Genomic DNA, 19,488 nt, shown 5'->3' with positions numbered 1-19,488 from the left:
AAGTTCTCTTAAATTTTGAACTTGAGTGAGAGTTAGATCAGTTCAATTTATTTCATAAAAAAATTAGTAATCGTATTTCAGAGAGGATAATTGCTTGAATCTAACGCCCGCTAAATACGTTAGATTTGACGGCCCTAACGTTGGAAACTACTATGGCAAGGGATCATACATAATTTATAGGATTCTTTTTTTTATATCATTCTGACCCCCCTTATGGAGTCAGTCTTAGAGAGCCTGATTAAATACATTGGAAGTTCTAATTGATCATTGGGTGAGATTAGTGCATTCAAAAGATTTTAATATATATTTAATTTATTTTTGTATTGAAATGTTGTAATGCTATTGATCCATCTTATTAACTTTGATTTCAGTCTATATCATTTTTTCCAGCAGAATATGGCTCTGAACCGTCAAAAGTTCTAAAAATTTAATTTTTTTTAAATGGGTCTTAAGACTAAACCTCAATCAATTGAAGGTTTTTAGAATCATTTTTGTGTTTTACGACTAACAATAAATAAAATAAACATCTCATGACTTGAATTTTGTTATTGAAGTCAATTATTATAAGTGACTTGCTATAGCAAATGTTAAAATATAAATTGAAGAAAAAGTAATTTTACACAAGCCCCTGCAGGTTTAAGCCCCTAGGTTTAATAATATATAACAAGTATGTAATCGGTGGTAATGAGCCTAATCTGATAACCGATACATCAAAAAAGGTCAGTTTTTGCCAATTCATATGCATCCGGTAAACCACTACTTTTCAATGATTTTCTTTCACAATGTCTTAACTGGATTGTAACTCGGAGAATGCCTATATATCTATGTAAGTGTATCCTGCTTCCTTTTTCAAAAAATATTTCATCCACCCATGTCTTAAGGTGGTTGATGATTACCAAGATTTAGGAATTTTTACCTCTGGTGATCTGAGATTTAAGAAACATATGCACTTTATTATAAAGAAAGCCAAGCGAAACATGGGAATCATCAAAATAAATTTCAAAACACGTGCCTTTTATTCTTTACAAACTTTATATCTCCCGATCTTCCAAAAAACTCAAAAGATTTGGTCTCATCACTTTATATGATATGATATGTTGTTTCACACTACACTGTTCTACATTCTACAGAATTAAGCAAAATTTAAAACTATCTCTTACCCGCTGGATATTAAACGAAGCCTGACACGAAACGAAACTCAAAATGCTACTTACTGATGTATTTAATAAAAATATATATGTGTATGTAGATATCTATGCAATGATTAGTATTGAGCAGATTCTGATAACTGATACTTTAGAAAATGCCAATTTTTGCCGATTCCGTTACCGATTTTGATGCATCGGTACACCCTTAATCAAGTTTTATTTGGATTAAAAATATGGTATATTTAAAGTTTTGGAGGATTTCAAATAACATATCCGCACACAAATAAAAACAAAGTTAATTTACATGGGAATTCATCATTTTTCGCAACTCAAAAGTTATAGTTTCGTTATAGTATTTTTAAATAGTGCTTTCTATGAACATTTTTATTGCTGAATGATCTAAGTATTGCTTTAGTAATATGTATTTTACGGGAATAATTTAAAAAAATGAAAAAACAGAATGGCGGCCTAGATGAAAGGATCTCAGAATATAATTTGATCATAGAAGCTGCTCTATTCTTCTGGACCTTTCAAATAGGTGTGTCAATGAATGTCAGTGCTACCCATAAAGTCGTTTGCTATACCTATAAATATAAACAAAGATTTGTATATAGAGGTAAAACTCTAAATCTGTGATTGTACTATATGCCTTCTTGAATGGTTGTTTACTTATATTAATTTGTAAATAAAGCAAAAGAGAGTACAGCCATCTCGCGGCCAAATATTACGACTCCTTGAGCGATAATACTATTTGATATAAAATATAGGTGTGTGCATGGATAATTATAGATTGATTGAGAGCGCTGGTATCGTGTAAGATCAGTATTGTATGCCACTGTTGTATCATAAAATATTGGTGACAGCTTATTGTATTAGAAGAAGAGGGATCTTGACTCAATGGAACACAATTGCTCGTTTCCACGTATGGTTTGATAATCATTGGAGTTTATACTCTATATTGATTTTTATGTATGTTAATAGTAATTTCTGTTGCAGGAGTTACTAGATTTGATGGCATAAAATTTCCTCTCCATGATACCTGAAACGTTCATCCTGTAATTATACGATGATGGCATATGGTGGATACCATAAAAAGTTTACTTACTTGCTTTACTTAATGAGAAGATATCTACTCTGGCCTCATACCACAGTCCACAGATCGACTCAAAACATCCTACACATCTTGAGACCTTCCATTTATTTTCATGATCCTCCAAAGTGTTTATTTGCCTGAATATCTCGAAAAAGTCCAAAAATATATTCTTCGCTTTGCGAATTTATTCTCTTATTATTAAAAAGCTGTGATAATTGAATTTCATTTATCTGCTGTCGCCTGTCTCCAATTTTGAGAATGATAGACAAAATATAATGTGCGGACAAACTTGTACAATATAACCCTTTGTGATATTGCTTAAAAATGACATATATGATATTCATATAAGACCAACGGGCAACCTCTTCCTTCTTAGTTATCAACTACCTTTTACAATTTAATAATTTGTTACTCAGAAAGTGAAGGCTCACTGATTATTTCCTTCTACGCACTAATAAATATGTTTAATTAAACATATATTGTAACCTATTTTCATACATTAATAGAGCCAAGTTTCTTACTTTTTTTTCCAATTTTGACAATATATTTACTTTCTATACAATTTAAGAAAATACAATCATAAAGCTGATTTATTTCAAGAGACAATACATACACCAAATTTTAAAACAAAAGCCTACTGATTAAATGAGCTTTTTAATCAATGTCAAACCCCCCATTTCCAAATCTCATTAAGACATATAAAATCTTTTTTCCCTAGGCCTATATATAGCGATAGCTATATATCTCTACTAATAATGATAATGGTATCAAGTTTTGAACTTATCTTCAAAGTAATCTTCAATATACTCGATTTTTCAGTAGGGTATATATACTTTACCTATATCCTATCTATGTAAGTATATGTTTTTGAGAATTTATTTTCCATGAGCAAATACTGACCAAAGTATGTAGTAATAGATTTCATATGTTTACCTTTCTTCCACTGGTGTATTTTCAAGTCTAAGTAATCAAAAAAGTACACAGTGATAAGAAATGGCTCAATAACAAAAATGATTTTCCACGAAAATAACTTTTTCTTCTCTTTTTTTTTATAAAATTATTTATAGGAATTCATGGGAATGAAGAATTCCAATGGAGGCATTTTTTTCTTCTTTTATAGGTACATATCCTAAGCTGGAACAATTTTTTCTGTATGTTTCTTTTTAAATTCATTTCACATTGGTTTTCTATCAATACGGATACATATTATGAGTGACCACTAATAAAAATACTTTTACTGAAAGACAATCTAAAAGTCCTCTGTCTTATCTGTCCAGAACAGGATCTAATCAAACACTAGTTGCCTTGAAACAGGGAGTTTCAAAATTAGTTATTTATGTAAGTAGGTTGCTAAAAGGTGAAAAATGTTTATTCTCCTGATATTGGTGCAATTTTGGTTTCTACGATTCTGTTCCATTAATTTTGTTATCAAAGATTCAAGGCCAATTCTTTAATCCGACCCTCATGTCAGCACTGTTTTGATTGCCAAGGAGATAAATATTAATAGAAAAACAAAAATCCATTCAAAATAATGGATTTCTTTTTCTACACCTATTAAATCTACCCACGTAAAGATATAATATTTTATTAGACCCTTAAATTGACATGAAACAAAATATTTTTTAGATTCCAACGTGGGCATGCAAATATTTACTATAATACCTTTGACTATACACCATAAAGATCCAGCATAGATTACCTTATAAAGGTATACTCGTTCGTATATTATTAAGGTACTTTTATACCCGGTATCTCCTTCATTCCTAATAAATCAGGAAAAAGTGTACTTGTATCACAAGATTAGGCCCACGTAATTCGAATAAAAAATAACATAGTTCGACTTGTGAATTTTAGACACATGACAATATTTTGCGACTCAAATCCTTTGGAAAGAAATACACCAGTTGCAGTGAGCAATATAATCACCATCTCCTCATTCTTTTACAAAAATCCCATCTCTATTTATTGCTGAATGTAGTTTTTGAATTCGAGTAAGTTTGAATTGAATTATGTCTTTTCCAATGAATATCAAACTCGTAAAAATATAGTTTGTGAAGCTTCTAGAAAACACGTGAACATGATTCCAATTTGTAATTATAATTTTGTTTAAATATAGAACTGAAGATAATTTAAATCAAAAATATATGTACGATGGATTCCTGGCCTTTGATGTTTACAAGAAAAGATTAAAAGATTAATTTATATATAAATTAAATTTAACAAAACAATACCATTTTCAAAGTTGCTTTTTAAGTTGATTATTATTTTTAAATAAAACTAAATACTGTAAGTAAGAATTTCTTTTATTTGACGAGCTGACTTTAATCAAGTTCAACATCCCCCCCCCCCCACACCTTCTCTCTATACACACAAATGCACCAAAAATCCATTATCAAAATTGTACAATCAAATTACTTAATGCAGTTGAGGCTCTTATGAAGAATTAATCTTGAATATATTAGATAAGGACTGCTACGGCACGGGTTTGTACTACAGTTCGGTTCTGTACATTTCAATTAGATCCTCGGTGTGGTACGTATATATTATATAATCACGTTAAATATTTTGATATCATATTTTTTTTTTTTTTTTCAATTAATAGATTTGATTCTGAGGCAAAGCTTTTAATTCATCAATTTATGAAAAACCCGTTTCTGTATTTGTTTATAAACAAAAAGAAAAGATAATGTCTTGAGAAATGATAACATATATCCCAACTAACAAAATCCCACTGGTATGGTGGAGGGATGATTTAAATAAATTTCCTAATGTTTCCAAGTTAGCTTCACGATACCTCACAGCTACATGCACATTTGTATGAAGCGCAATTATTTTTTCGAGGGCTGACTACATCGTGACTACTAATTGGTCTTGTTTATTACTGGAAAATATCGACAGGCTCTTCTTTTTTGGGGGAAAAAATATAATTTCACAAATAATAGTAATATATAACATTTTATTTCCACTCCCTTTTTTTCTGATTGCATAATATAAAATATCGGAGTAAATATCAAAATTTTACAAGAATTATCGCTTTTAATCAAATGTATCCCACGTTAAATTGAAATATAAGAACAACAAAAGAGTGGTTCCTCTGCAAATGTTGAGTGAATTATCTAGTTTTTGTTATATTTCTATTGTCGTTTAGCAGAACCTCTGTACTACGTAAAATATGTCCTAGTAATATAGATGTACATTAATTGTTGCCGTACCATTGTTTTTCCTCCTCGGAAGTATTTATATACGAATAATAGAATAAATTAATATATTTTTACCGTTTAGGCTTGAAATTATTCCGTGACATAAAATTTAGATCATATTGTCTAGTGCTACCTCAAATCTTTTGTCCGGTACTTTCGCCTGAAACTATTTTTTCTCAGGACATTTTACCTTCAATCATTTCGCCTTAGGAGATTCGGCCCTAATTTCATCTTGCCTCAAGGATATTTTGCCTTAATATATAAACAAATAAAACTAATGGATCTTTATTGCTTATTTTTGGTTGAAATTGGCGATCCCCTTGATTTTTTTAAATCAAAAGATGTATTGCTTTGTAATTTTTGCAGAGGAAAAAAGTCATAAATACCATCCTTCTCATCAATCTATTCCGAATCCTGATTGCTACAACGTACTGAGCTTTACAGTTTTCTTCGCATATGTACCTCATTTCCTTGTACTTTCCTACGACCAAATGAGTACCTTCCTGAATTCTCTCAGTGGCTTGACTCTCCACAGCCTCTTCTTCTGTATCATAATGAAGTAAAAACCCTCTATTCACATTGAAATTATACTCTTCTCCTTTATAAAATGAATTGCCGTCAAGGAAATACCGTCTCCCCAGCTCTATTTAGAATTGCCTCAAATCCATTATTAAAGGAAATCAATGCATCCAAATATATAAAGAGTATAAAAGTTGAAGGTATGGAAAATAAAATTGAAGATTTCACGGATGAAATTACTATGATTTATTCTGGAAGACAAAAATATTTTCAGATCTCTTTTAAGTAGACATTACATATTTTTGAGGACACAGGGGAAAAAATTGGATTAAGGGTTAATCTTAAAAAGCACAGATAGTGACCGATTTTAATGATTTTTCTAATTTGAACAGTATATGTGTAACACCTAAGATGAAAGAGCTAGGAAAATTAATAACTGTGGATGGAAGTGATGCTTTTGAAAACCTGAAAATTATAGAGCAAAAGATCCAAAAAACAAGTCTAAAGTACGAAATTTTGGTAAGCATGAATATAGTGGCAAGAATTTAAATATGGAATTCACTTATCTTATCTATAACAACTCATATTTTGAAACTGGAACATTTTTCAAATATTTTATTCAAGAAGATTTACGAAATATGCGAGAATTTTTAATCACCGGAAAGAAAAGCAGAAGGATATATTGGAGTTGTATTAATTTCTCCAAGAAGTTAGGCGGGCTTGGTTTATTAAGATTTAAAGGTTTTTGAAAAATATGGTTCAGACGAACTTTTGATAAGGATTCCGGATGGAATAAAATACTGGAACAAACGTTCTTTGAAATAATGGGTACTGCACTAGAGCGAGAAAAAGGCAATGGACCATGGAAAATTATACGGATAACTAAAGATATAATCCCATTCTGTGGAAAAAGAATTAGCTATTGATGGGAAATTGGCAGAGAAAGTTTTACAAATAATGGAATGGCAGGAACCAGTTTTAGAGGATGCATCTAACAAAAGAAGATATTGTTCTTAAGAGAGGTTTTTAATAAAAATGTTGAATTTGCGGCAAAATATAATTTAGAAAGAAGATGAATTTAAAAGAAGGTTGTTTTTTTACAGAAGAAAAATTGACCTTAGGTATAGTTTTTTAAGGTGAAGTGTTCTGAGGCGAAATGGTTTAAGACAAAATTTCCTAAAGCAAAATAGTTTAAAGCTAAGGTACCAAGCGCCCTCTTATCTATGCATATTAATTTTGATATACAATTCAAAAGCTGTAAAATGTATGTATTTGGCTACTTAATAGGTATTTACATGCTATACAAATATTTAAAGCATTCAAGATTAGCAAAAAACGAGGAGGAACAGGTATTAGTTAGAGTTGTTGTGTTTAATTTTGGTTCTTTTAATAGGAGAAATGTTTCTAAAATAATTATATTTTATGTAAATATATAAAATAAACATAGGTACACAAAGCTCTCTGATGGACAAAATCCTCGTAGGAGAATTTTTCTCCCCTCATTTAATCTCTAGTTTTGTATTTTATTATTATACCAGCGGTAGTCCCCGGGATTACCAAGAGTAATTTGGTGTCGACTAAAAGACTTAAGTCTCTAATGCGCTACCCGGTGAGCCATAGCTACACATGCTCGATCCTACATCCAAAACGCCAGCAATACTCCACTGATATGATTGTATTGTTATTTCTTAGATCAAAAATATGTATGTCATATACATCAGGGAGGATTTTATACACTGTATTCCCACTCAATACTACAAGCAAAACATATGCAAGTTTTCATTCATATAACTACATTGCTATTTCATGGTTAACAGTACCTAAAATCAAGACATTAATCCTGTTGCTAAGACAAAACCCTCCAAGAACAAACCCTTTCTAGAGAAGGAATACTGATGAACGAAAAAATAGTCCACATTACTTCCATATTTCTAAACTTTTTGATATAATGTCTTAATCATTTTTAAGCTCTTGTAAAGTATAAAGAGAGCTTTGAGTGTTCCGCATGACAAATTGATCAAATCATCGGTGTAATAATAAGGTAATATTTAATAAATAAAATATTCAGATGATTTCTTTTTTTTACTCTGAAGCTTGGGGGGATGGTTTCATATATACCTTTATATAAAATCCTGAGGGGTTTTCATTGTACATTGAAACATACAATATGTCTACTCGTATATAAAAATAAAAGAAACGAAAATAAACTCTGTAATGCTGACAATTTGAGAAATTTTTGGGAGGAGATAAGTTTAACTGTCATAACGTTTCATTAGATCACCTACATGCTAATGTAAATAAATTTCAGCTGGAAGCAGACGTGAGGGGAAATAAATTAACACAAAATCCCCTTTATATGTAGCAAGGAGACATAGGTTGAAACCACACCCATGTCGATACTCAATTTTACTCAGAGTCCAACAAGGCCTTACACTTTGTGTAGTTTCAGTTATTATTTAGTACTGAAGACTGCGGCCCAGTTCAGTTTCAGTTCAGTCCTAAAAACTTATAAAGTTTAAACCTTGATGACGTCACTCAACTATAATGACTGGACTAGAATTGACAAAATAAATAAGGACTGAGACAACACTACTTATATATAACTCTTAAGAAAATCCTCATTATTACTTTCCGTCTTTCATAAGCCCACCCATTAGTTTTTACTTTATACTTAAATATTCCCTTCTCAAGGATATAAGAATTAGGATAACATCTCTGGAAAATTAAAAAAAAACTTTTTCAGCTTGCCAACGGGAAAAAACCACTCCCACTCTTTAGGACATATTTTATACACTTCTGGAAATGTATCACCTCTCCTCATGATATATATATATATATATATATATATTCTACACCTTTTTCTTGTAGAAGTTTGCTACTCTTCATATAGTTATTCCAGTTAATATTTTCCATAGTTAAAGTTATGAGTGAAAAGAATAAAGTAATAGCCATGGATTTTTATGCTTTTCATTACTTTTGTACTTCCTAACTTATGGGCATGAGTGTAGTATACTTATATTGGTTTGGCGTTGTCTTTTGTCAAAATAGTACAACTCTTTGAATGATAATATTATCTAATACAAAATATAGAGGGAAGTTACTCGCAGAGGGTGCCTTTGCGAAAATATTTTTTTATATTCTTTGTAAAATTATTTTTAGTATGCACCATTTTTTTAAACAAATAGTTTAAATAACAAGCTAGAGACAGACCGTCATACCACCTTGTGGACAATATATCATGTTCTATTGGGTTATAGAATGTTTTGCCCTCCTATATAATATATATTATGACATAAATATATCTTTTTACTCAGAGGGAAGGAATACAACGGAGATGTTGCTGACGGAAGAGGGGAACTTGTGATATTGTCAGAGAAAAAATAAACAAACCCAGACGACTCGTGCTTCAACTCCTTCAAAGGTGACGTAACTTTCGTCTACTTGACAGGTAAATGGAGTTTTTTTTCCAGAGTCGGAGTCACAAAATTGCTAAAAGTAAAATAACTTACTTTATTTTACTAAAAGTTAAAGTAGAAGCACTTACTTTATATTTTCAATTTTATTTTGCTTCCTTTTTTGTCTCATCCAAAGTACATAAAAAAATGGTCGAAATATATACTAATAAGAAACAACATTTATGTAATATGAATGCCATACATCCAAATTGAATTAAAATACCCTGATTTTAAGTTATTCCATGTAAAAAAATGTGCTACAAAGGACTTCAAGTGAGGGAGAGTTTAAAGTTCCAAAAAATAAGCGCAAAGATACATTTATCCCATAAGAAATATATAGGATGCAGTTTTACAATTAATAATTTTCGAGTCCCGGAAATAAACCTTTTCATTTCTTAAATTAGTAGAGATATTTACAAATCCATTTATTAACAAACGTAGGGGCCCACTATGAACCTAATAATTCAATCCAACCACCCTCAGCCTCGACTACGGCCTCCAACCTGGCTGGGAACCTGCTGCACACCTTGATCAGGTGATCTTTATTTATATTGTTCACAACCTCAATAATAAAGACTCTCAGGAAAGCCAAACTGTTGTAAGCACCGTTGTTGGAATCCCTCTCCAAGATACCCCACACGAAATTCTCCAAAGGATTGCAGTCCGGGGAGATAGGGGCCACATTTCCTTGCACCAGAACATCTCCTCATTTTCCAAAAGCCAATTTTATACGCAAATAGATCTGCCTTCTTCCTTGCAGGTATTCCCATCCCTCCAGACTCCTTTAACTCCTTTGCGACTTTGTACACAGTGGCGGAGGACAACTTAGAAAGTCGATGATCTCTTTGGGTACACGGCCTGCACGGAGGGCGGCAATGATCTTTGCACGACGGTCGTACTCTGAGGACATTTTCAACGTTTTGTAAATTGACCTGATACAAAATTGTCTGCTGAATCTAATAAACTGGTTTTTAAAACTGTACGACTAAGGGCCCAAAGAAAAACCGGTTTAAAAACATTCTTATTTATAAAACCAAACCCTGTATATGAGTAGGAAATTTTCCGGGTCGAAAATTTCGGGTAACCATTCTTTATAACTTAGCATGAATTACAAATCCTAAAAACTATGATTACAAAAATCAAGAATCTTAAAAATTTGATTTGACTTGATTTGGGACTCTTGATGAAATAGTTATGGCATATAAACTAGAGATAAGTTAATTTTTGTTTTTTTAGAAGGGGTTTCCCTGTAGTAGTTTTTTTCTGTGAGGGATTTTCTTTGCCGTGTTCTCTTGTTTTGATTCCGTAAATATATGCTTCTCAATGAAGTGATGCCCTTTTTCCTCGAATTTGTAACTTAATTATCATAGGTAGCTATGTATGGACTAGAGTGCAAATAAGCATTATAACATTTGATGTATCACTCAAATAGAGAAAATGCACTAAGAATAATTTTAGATGAATATTAATTAATTCTACTTATCTTTAAGTGGCTCTAATTAAAAGGAACGAAAAAGAAGAGGGGATTAATGTGTAGGACTCTACCTTTTAATTAATTAAATCAAATTATTTCGAATGGAAAATATATCTGTATAGCGATTACTCAACAAAAACATTTATTTTCCTCGGATGGAAAGAGAAGGTGCTTATTCGACAAATTCACCTAAATGTGAATGTATATAATATATAATTTGTTTATCAAAAAATATTTTGTAAAAAAATAAATCATTAAAATGTATTCAAAATGACTTCAAATAGAAAGCTGTTCCCTCTATTGCCAAGTTTGAATACAACAACCTACAAAACCATCTTTTCTAATTGGTTTAAAAAAATATATTTGAACTCATATGTGATGGCTCAACATAAAGATAATATTGAACAATAATCAAGAAAAAAAGAAAATCCCCACTTATTTTTTACTTCATATATACATACAGACCAATGTTTCATAGACATATTTAAGTCAATTATTGGCATTATATTCAAATTTGTGGGGTGAGTTAAAGTACTCAAGAATTTTAACTATGTTTTAGAGCCTTTTTTTGATTTAAGGTTTCAGATATTGCTCCTTTCAAGAAAAAAATCCGTCAATTTCTTATTCTTTTTTTTTTGTGACGATCCAATTTGGTTCCCTTAAATACAATTTGCGACACATCTAAGGGGTTACAAAGAATAATTTTTCCACAAAAAATGACGATAATTTTTTGCAGACTACAAATCACTTATGAGATTGATTTTATGTTAATGGGCTATATATATTCTTACAAACCTTATGTAAGTTATTGGCTTTCCCTCTAGTAATATTAGTGTTCGAATATATTTTTAATATACAGTTATAAATTAAAATATACATATGCTCTGAATCCAAAAGAACGGGAATACAATCTCTTGTTGATCCATTGTCGTATATACATTTTTATATATTCGTGCGTGTAAAATTTGCAAATAACACTTTGTTGTCTGTAAATTGGCCGAACAGGCACGTTGCCAATCATAAATTATAAATATATTTGGTGATGATTCATGCTGCAATACTATTCTAAATCATGTTACATCTATTTTAAATGATAAAACGTAAAATAATTGGCCCCAAAATTGCAATTATTAAGTATTGATTGCTTAATTATTGATTTATTTATTTATCAGGATCTTTCAAATGTTGGTTCGAACTGGTATTATAAATTATTATAACAAAAATCAACTCTCCCAATAAATAAATTTATTAGAAGGAGAAAAAATGGTTAAACAAGAGAAGGGTTAGTCAATCAATCAATGATTGAGATTTGATACTCAATGGAGAATGGTTATAAATCAATCGTTAGGATGAAATGTGGGGAAGCTGGGATGTACCTAGTCAAGTCTTGTTCGACACACAAGGCCCTCTTGGATTCTATGATTATAAAGATGTCTTTCTCATTGGAGTAGTCTAGTAGAGCTTACATATTATTATAGCATGAATCATCATCGAATATTTTTTTATCGCCAAAGTACATTTTTCATAAGTGTTCTACAACCGTGTATATTGTCCGTTTTATTATTTCTATAAAGTTTTTGTTGACTATCATATACAGGGCTGATCTTATCTAGGGGTGTAAACATATTATGATTTTCGATCTGCAGGGACATTGGTGCATATCTTATCTTTTAACAGAACAAGATCAAATAAGATTCTAAATTTTCTCAGGGCCAAAAAAAAAATCAGGCAAAGTTTGCTCTTTTCTGATGATTTTTTTTCAGAACTGATGCCGCTGTGTATTAGCAGAACAGCCAGTATATCACAACAGTACATCCATACAATCTTTCAACTTCAGTGTGACGTGTTTTAAGAACAAAAAATCTAGTGGCCTGCACAGATGAAGTCTGCCCTCCCATTATTTGCAGAGAAAGGAGAGGCGCAATACATTAGCGTATATCAAGCTTCTGGATAAAAATATACTACCTTGGGCCAAAAAATAGTTCGGGGACAACTTTGTTTTGTCTCAAGACGGAGCTCCTTGTAATTGCGCCTCTATGATCGAAGTATATCTAAGATACAACTTTTGGGACCTCAACATGTAGCTGTCCATCTCTCCAAACGTAAACCCCTTGGACTTCATTATCTAGGCGCGTCTGGAGGAAAAGGTGTGTGCAACTCCTCACAGGAGTGTCCAGTCTCTAGAGGTTTTCATCAAGAAGAAATAAACCAAGCTCGAGTGTGACTACATAGTCAAGGTATGCCAGGGATTTTGGCCTCGTCTTGGGACAATTATTAGAGCTGAGGGCTTGCATATTAATAAAAAGTTGTGCCGATCACTATTTTTAGTTGGTTCTGTTATATAAATGTCCTAACAAAACCTCTTGTTTAAATTTTTCTCACGAAAAATTGAAAATAATAAAATGTGCACCACTAGATAAGATCAATCCTGTAGAAATACAAATGTATAACTTGGCTTTTTATAGAATATTACTTTGCAATATTATAATACAGTATGGAATAACATACTATGTATGTTTTTAATTATATGAAATATATACAATATGTAATTCATTTTCAGAATTGTGGAGAAATAATATGGGAGTACTTAAAATAATAAATGATTGACTTATTTGTCTAACTATCATAAGTCTAACTGTCCAATTAATTTGGACCTTTTTTAACCTCTGACAACAGATTTCAATAGAAGTTATGTTTGGACCTCTGCTTGTTTGTTAATCACCAAGAGTAGAGCAAGATAAGATGTTAATTGTTTAAAGAAGTATATGACACTTATATACCGTTTATGAAATTGTTTTTTTCTGAAAAAAATATACCTTCATGTGTATCTAACTTTGTTGTATTGTCTTTTTTTATTTATTAGTAAGATAATCTATAAAATATGATTTATAGTTTAAGTCATCATATCTAATCCATAATTAAATTATCAATGTTTTTATACTCACATTGTCTCCATGATACCAGAGAATGAACGCTGAAGGCTCATGCGTACTCTTGACAACACAAGTGAGATTTAATTCGCTTCCAACAGAAACATGGACTTCATCATCGCCAAGGATATTTGCTTTCGGATCTAGAAGAAAAAAAGGAATGAACAAATTTACATTAGATAATAAAATTAATTATTATTAGTAATTTGAAAGATGATATTTTTCTCCGTCAATCGACTGATATTATAATAAAAGGGATGATTAAATAAAAATAAGTTGAATAAGATGTCATCGTTACATATATATATATATAATAGGTTCGGTAAAAATTATTTCGTACACCTTGTTCATTATTGGTTACACCGGATGATAAGGTAATGTTGTAAAGGTAAGAGTATAAACTTAAAAAAAACTTTATTCGACAGTATTGCACTTGGTTGGTTCATTCGTGAATTATCGTACGTCAAGTATGGAGGTCTAAAAGGAAGAAATTTCCCATATTTTACGTTTCACCGACCTCTAAGGGAAAAATGTGTCAAAAGCGACCAAGAAAATTTGCTTGTTCGTTTTCCCATTAGTGGTTTGAGCGATTTTAATCTGATTTAGTGGAGGCGAATGATGTGCCACCCACTGTCAGGCCTCTCGTCAAATATGTCGATAAAATCATGGAAAAAATTAAGAGAGCCCGTCATATTAGTAGTCTTAGCATCGCCCAGGAGCTAAATATCGATCATGTTACCGTTTTGAAGCATTCGCAGAGGGAAGGATATAAAAAGAATAGGAGAACAATCGTGTTTCATCAAGACAACACCTGGCCGGACACATATTTGATGATGTGCTAGAAGCTCCGGGAGCTCAGATGGGAAGTTCTAATGTATCCACCCTATAGTCTGGACCTGGCACCAAGTGATTGCCTCCTGTTCTTGTCTCTGGCCAACAAGTTTGGGATACAAATTTAGCCTCAATAGAGGCCTGTCAAAATTGGTAATTCGAGTTTTTGTTAATAGGTACAGGGACTTCTTCGAAAAGAGCATTATGAAGTTGAATTCTTGTTGACAACAAGTTACCAAATAGAACGGGACATACTTGGCTTAATTCGGATGTTTGTAAGACTTTTTATAAATCATTGAAATAAAGCAAAATATATTAAATTATTGTTTGCCCTAACAATATATATTTTGTGTAAACGCCTTTCACACCTGTCAATTTATACAAAATATTGATATGCTATAAAATATCCTTTTATTTTTTGTAAACTTGTTTTTTACTTTTGTCGATCCCATAAATTGAAATATACATCAAGTATCAAATTAATGTTTGAACTATTCATATGTAATTAGTGTCGGATATGTTTTTAAAAAAACCTAAAAAACCTTCAGACCTATCAATTCACTCTTAATAGATTTTTTCAGTCCTAGGACCGGTCCTTATCGGTCTTCTATGGTATCAACAACAGCTGAAGAAACGTAGTTACTAAAGACATCCTTTCAGTTATTCACCAAAACCTCTTTGAAATATAAAATATATTACTATACAATGAGTAAATCATACCAAAAGTATTATAGGTTCGAGCCATTGTTTATTATTTTCTACGTTTTTATATTCTTCAATCTTACTTAGGAGTGAAGAAAAGAAAAAGATAGCTAGGAATGTGGGACTGACAGTTCCACTAATATGGTCTTAGGTCCTTTGTATAGATTAAAAGATTGGACTCATAAAAGAAGACCAACGGGGGGGAAAAGGCTCATAATGAAATAAATACTAGGACTGATCCAACACTATATGTAACATGAGTATAAGTAATAGTGATCCCTCCCTTGAAATTCCGGTTGGTCATACAACGTGTTTGTGACCAATAATCATAGTCTAGCATCGTCTTCGTGGAACACTTTTAGGAGGTATAATGTTCGATGCACAAGTCTGTCGAGGCCAAGGAGGATCTTGGATCTGTTAGAGCGGGCAGCATATTTGTATGTCTAACGACACTTAACTGATAATAAAATGTATTTTAAATGAGTTTGATTGTTAATTAAATTTCATCAGAAGCTACTTTGCAACGCCCCCAGAAACGTTGAAGGACTATTGTCCTCTAACTAACTAACTTTATTAAACTTTTTTACCATAAACGCTATAAAATAGATGTTGTGAGCTCTCCAAGGCCATGTCACAGAACGTACACTTTATATCTTCTTCTATCTCCTTGACTTAATTTACAAAGAGTGACAAGGTTCCCATCCTAGAATAGAACCATCTTTCCTTGGAGTTTATCTTATAAATAGCTTGCACTATCCGTTTATGGTATAGATGCCATTATGCTGTAGGAAGTGATTACTTACTATGCTAGTACGAGGGTGGTCCTAGAAGTTCCCGGTCTTAATAAAAAAGATGGTGGTAGTAGTTTGAAAACAATCAATGCTCTAGAAAGTATACAATTTATAGTGTCCCATGTTGCTTAGTATTTGTTTGACAGCCACCAATAGTAAACATTGGCACTGAATTTGGGAAAGGCAATCGGTCATGGGTATGTGATGCAATACTTTTATTTGAAAGCCCTCAGCCCAACTAATGTAAAAGATGAAATGGACTGAGTGAATATACTCTTTCATTTATAAAAATAAACGCAGTGGTCAACCAAATAAGCTGACGACTCCAGATGTTGTGATGAAAATGCAAAAGCTAATTGACATTTCAGAAAGTACGGTACATTGTATATTATCTGAAAAATTGGACATGAGAAAACTATTTGCAAAATGGATACTGCATTTGTTCACACCTGAGTAAAAATAGTGTCGCAAAGAAGTTTCAATGGGGCGTGAGCGTTTTTTACTTATATTCATTTGTAATCAAAGCGACAGAAAGTGGCGCTGTTTTGTGGGAAAATAGTATAACTCTCTCAATGATAATATTATTAAATTAAAAATAACATGTTACTTATATAGAAGACGCTGTCACAATTATAGAACAAGCATAATATTTTTAGGAACAAGCTGTAGACTATCTCATCACCTTGCAGATAATATGTATTTTTGAGTTTGATTATGCTCGATTATCTTTCAAAATTCCACAGCAATTTATTTTTTTCAATAATGAAATTTAAAAAAATACATTAACAGCGATGAAGAAATATTATATTGAAAGTAAATCTCCCCCAACATTCTTGTGTTTTCTTTGTTTGTTCGGTGAGGTACTACTGGGACCGCCCTTGTAGATGTTTCTTTTATGTAACTACACCAGTTGTTTTTTTTAAATTTTATTTTAGATAATAATATGGGATATGAAATTTTTATTAATTAGGCCTCAGCCACCCTCAATATAAAAGTTAACCTGGACTATATTCTAAGTGAGCCTGCTCCTTCCTTTACAGAAGTACAATTTTGTCATGAGGGTAGGTGGATTTGTACGATTATTATGTGTGTGACTTATTATTTCTATCATTTTTCTTAACCCCAAAGTTATTCCCCGAATTTTTCCAACTGAAATTGAAGTTGTGTGTAAGAAGAAACTTGTCCCTTGAGTTATATTTCGTGTTAAAAAAATGTAATAACCCTTAAATGAATCAAAAAGAAAGCTAAAATATTTTTGAATCTACATGTTGTTGTAAACTCTACAAAATATCTATAAGAAGTTTGTGCAAAAAGGGTTAAAAACAACAACATATAATTAACTTTGAATATGGGTTAAACCAATATAAGCTTTCTCTAAAAATAAGAGAAGTAATAATTACAACAAATTAAGGAAACTGTTATTTGTAGATACCTATAATTTTATATTTATTTTTTATTTCATTAATTCATTCGTTTATCAAAAAAGGGAAGAAGTGCTTATTAGTGATGCCCTTGTTAACTATTAGAGGAATGATTTAATGACGTTCTTCTGAAGTTCTTTAGAGATTTAACGTATCAATAATATAATTAACCATGTATCCCCAGGGACACATTATTTGACGGGGAGTAAGAATGAGGGATTGCTTCGGAGTTATAAGTGTAAGAACATATTAGACTCGGAATAGAATTATGCTAAACCAAAAACGACAGGGTAACCCTGACAATTTAAAGAATGCTAGGAAAAATAGTAGCTTTACTGTCATAACGTTTTGTTAGATTAGCTGCAAGCAACCTTGAGAGGAAGAAAATAAACACAAATCCAACTCCATTTATAACAAGAACATATGGGATGGAATTACTCCAATATCAATCCTCGATACTAGTATGACTCTAACGAGGACTTATGTTTATAGTTCTCTAACAAATCCTGAGTGTTACGCTCCATCTTTCACGAGCCAACACATGTGTAATAATTTTATACGAAGATGTTCTCTCCTCAAAAATTAGATAATAATGAAAACAACTTTGTACGAAACCACTGCTCAGATTGAAAAAACAAATAAATATTTCACTCTTTTTTTCATCATATTTTCTACAATTCCAAATATAATAAATAAGACTACATGCCAGTAGTTTTGAAATTTAAAACTGTCACCAGAACATATGATTTTGACCAGTTGAGATAGGCCAAGTGGAACGATTGATGATGGTTTAACTTTAATCTAACAATTTAAACTCATTGATGTGTAATTTTTTAATTCTTAAAGTTCTTTTTTATCTCCAAAAGTTAGGTATTGTGAGGCTCCAAAAACATAAACTCTACTTAAAGAAGATAAGATTTTTTAAAAGGACTATGCATAATATTATAAAACATTTTGATAAAAGTTTACATAATTTCTTTCTAAAATATCACAAGAATGAATTCGAAAGCATAAATGACAATTTTTAATAGGCAAGATATTTTATGTCTGAATATTTGCACATATACAAAATATCCAAAAGGTAATTCTCACTTCGCTCAAGAGAATATCAATTCTTGGACATCTTTAAAATCAATTCCATAAACATTATAAAGAATTGCCTTTTCAAATGGTTGTACATGTAGAAATTAACAGTGTACGGCAACTTCGTCTAAAACATATTCGTATAAGGACAATTCGAATAAAACATTTCCGTATAAGGACATTTCTAATAAAACCATTTTGTATAAATTTATGAGGAAACTTTAATAGACATTATCAATTGTCATTTTTTAACCCGAATGTGGGGGGAATTTTCGGGTAACGGCGATACTTAAGTAACTACTAAGAACCCTTCACTCCCCCCCCCAATTGTACCCCGAATATTGGGAGTGTTTTTGGGTACTGCCGAGTCCCAAAATGGAATCTAACTTAACGCCAAAACTTTAAAAAAAATTAAGAGCCCCTCACAACCTCCCAATTGTATCTCGAATTATTTGGTGGTGTTTTCGGGTACCGTCAGATTCCAAAATGGGATGCAACTTACTGTGCATACTTGAAAAAAACAAAAACAATTAAGAGCCCCTCACAACCCCTGCGATTGTACCTCGAATGTTTGGTGGTGTTTTTGGGTGCGATTGGGGGTGGGAGGTCTTACTCTTAGTAGTTTCTTCAAGTATGGTGGGTTGTATACCGTTTTGGGATCCGCCGGTATCCGAAAACACTTCCAAAATTCGGGTTACAATTGGGGATTTGTGAGGGGTTCTTAATAGTTACTCAAGTATTGCCAGTACTCGAAAACATCCCCAACATTTGGGGCATAAAATGACAATTCGTAAAGTATATGCCGCGTTTTCTCATAAATTTATAAAAAATTGTTTTTATA

General features: G+C 31.7%; 1 protein-coding gene across 1 annotated transcript in view; it reads right to left on the bottom strand.

Moving 5' to 3' along the window:
* LOC121128340 (peroxidasin homolog) overlaps positions 1-19,488 on the bottom strand; it is a 245,113-nt gene that overhangs the window by 19,627 nt on the left and 205,998 nt on the right. The window contains exon 5 of the mRNA XM_071892740.1: positions 13,835-13,962. Within this exon, the coding sequence (XP_071748841.1) occupies positions 13,835-13,962 (128 nt within the window). The remainder of the gene's footprint in view (positions 1-13,834; positions 13,963-19,488) is intronic.

The sequence above is a fragment of the Lepeophtheirus salmonis genome, chromosome 13 (genome assembly GCF_016086655.4).
Source record: "Lepeophtheirus salmonis chromosome 13, UVic_Lsal_1.4, whole genome shotgun sequence".
NCBI lineage: Eukaryota > Metazoa > Arthropoda > Copepoda > Siphonostomatoida > Caligidae > Lepeophtheirus > Lepeophtheirus salmonis.
The sequence above is the reverse complement of the archived record's forward strand: the minus strand, read 5'-3'. Positions and strand labels throughout refer to the sequence as shown.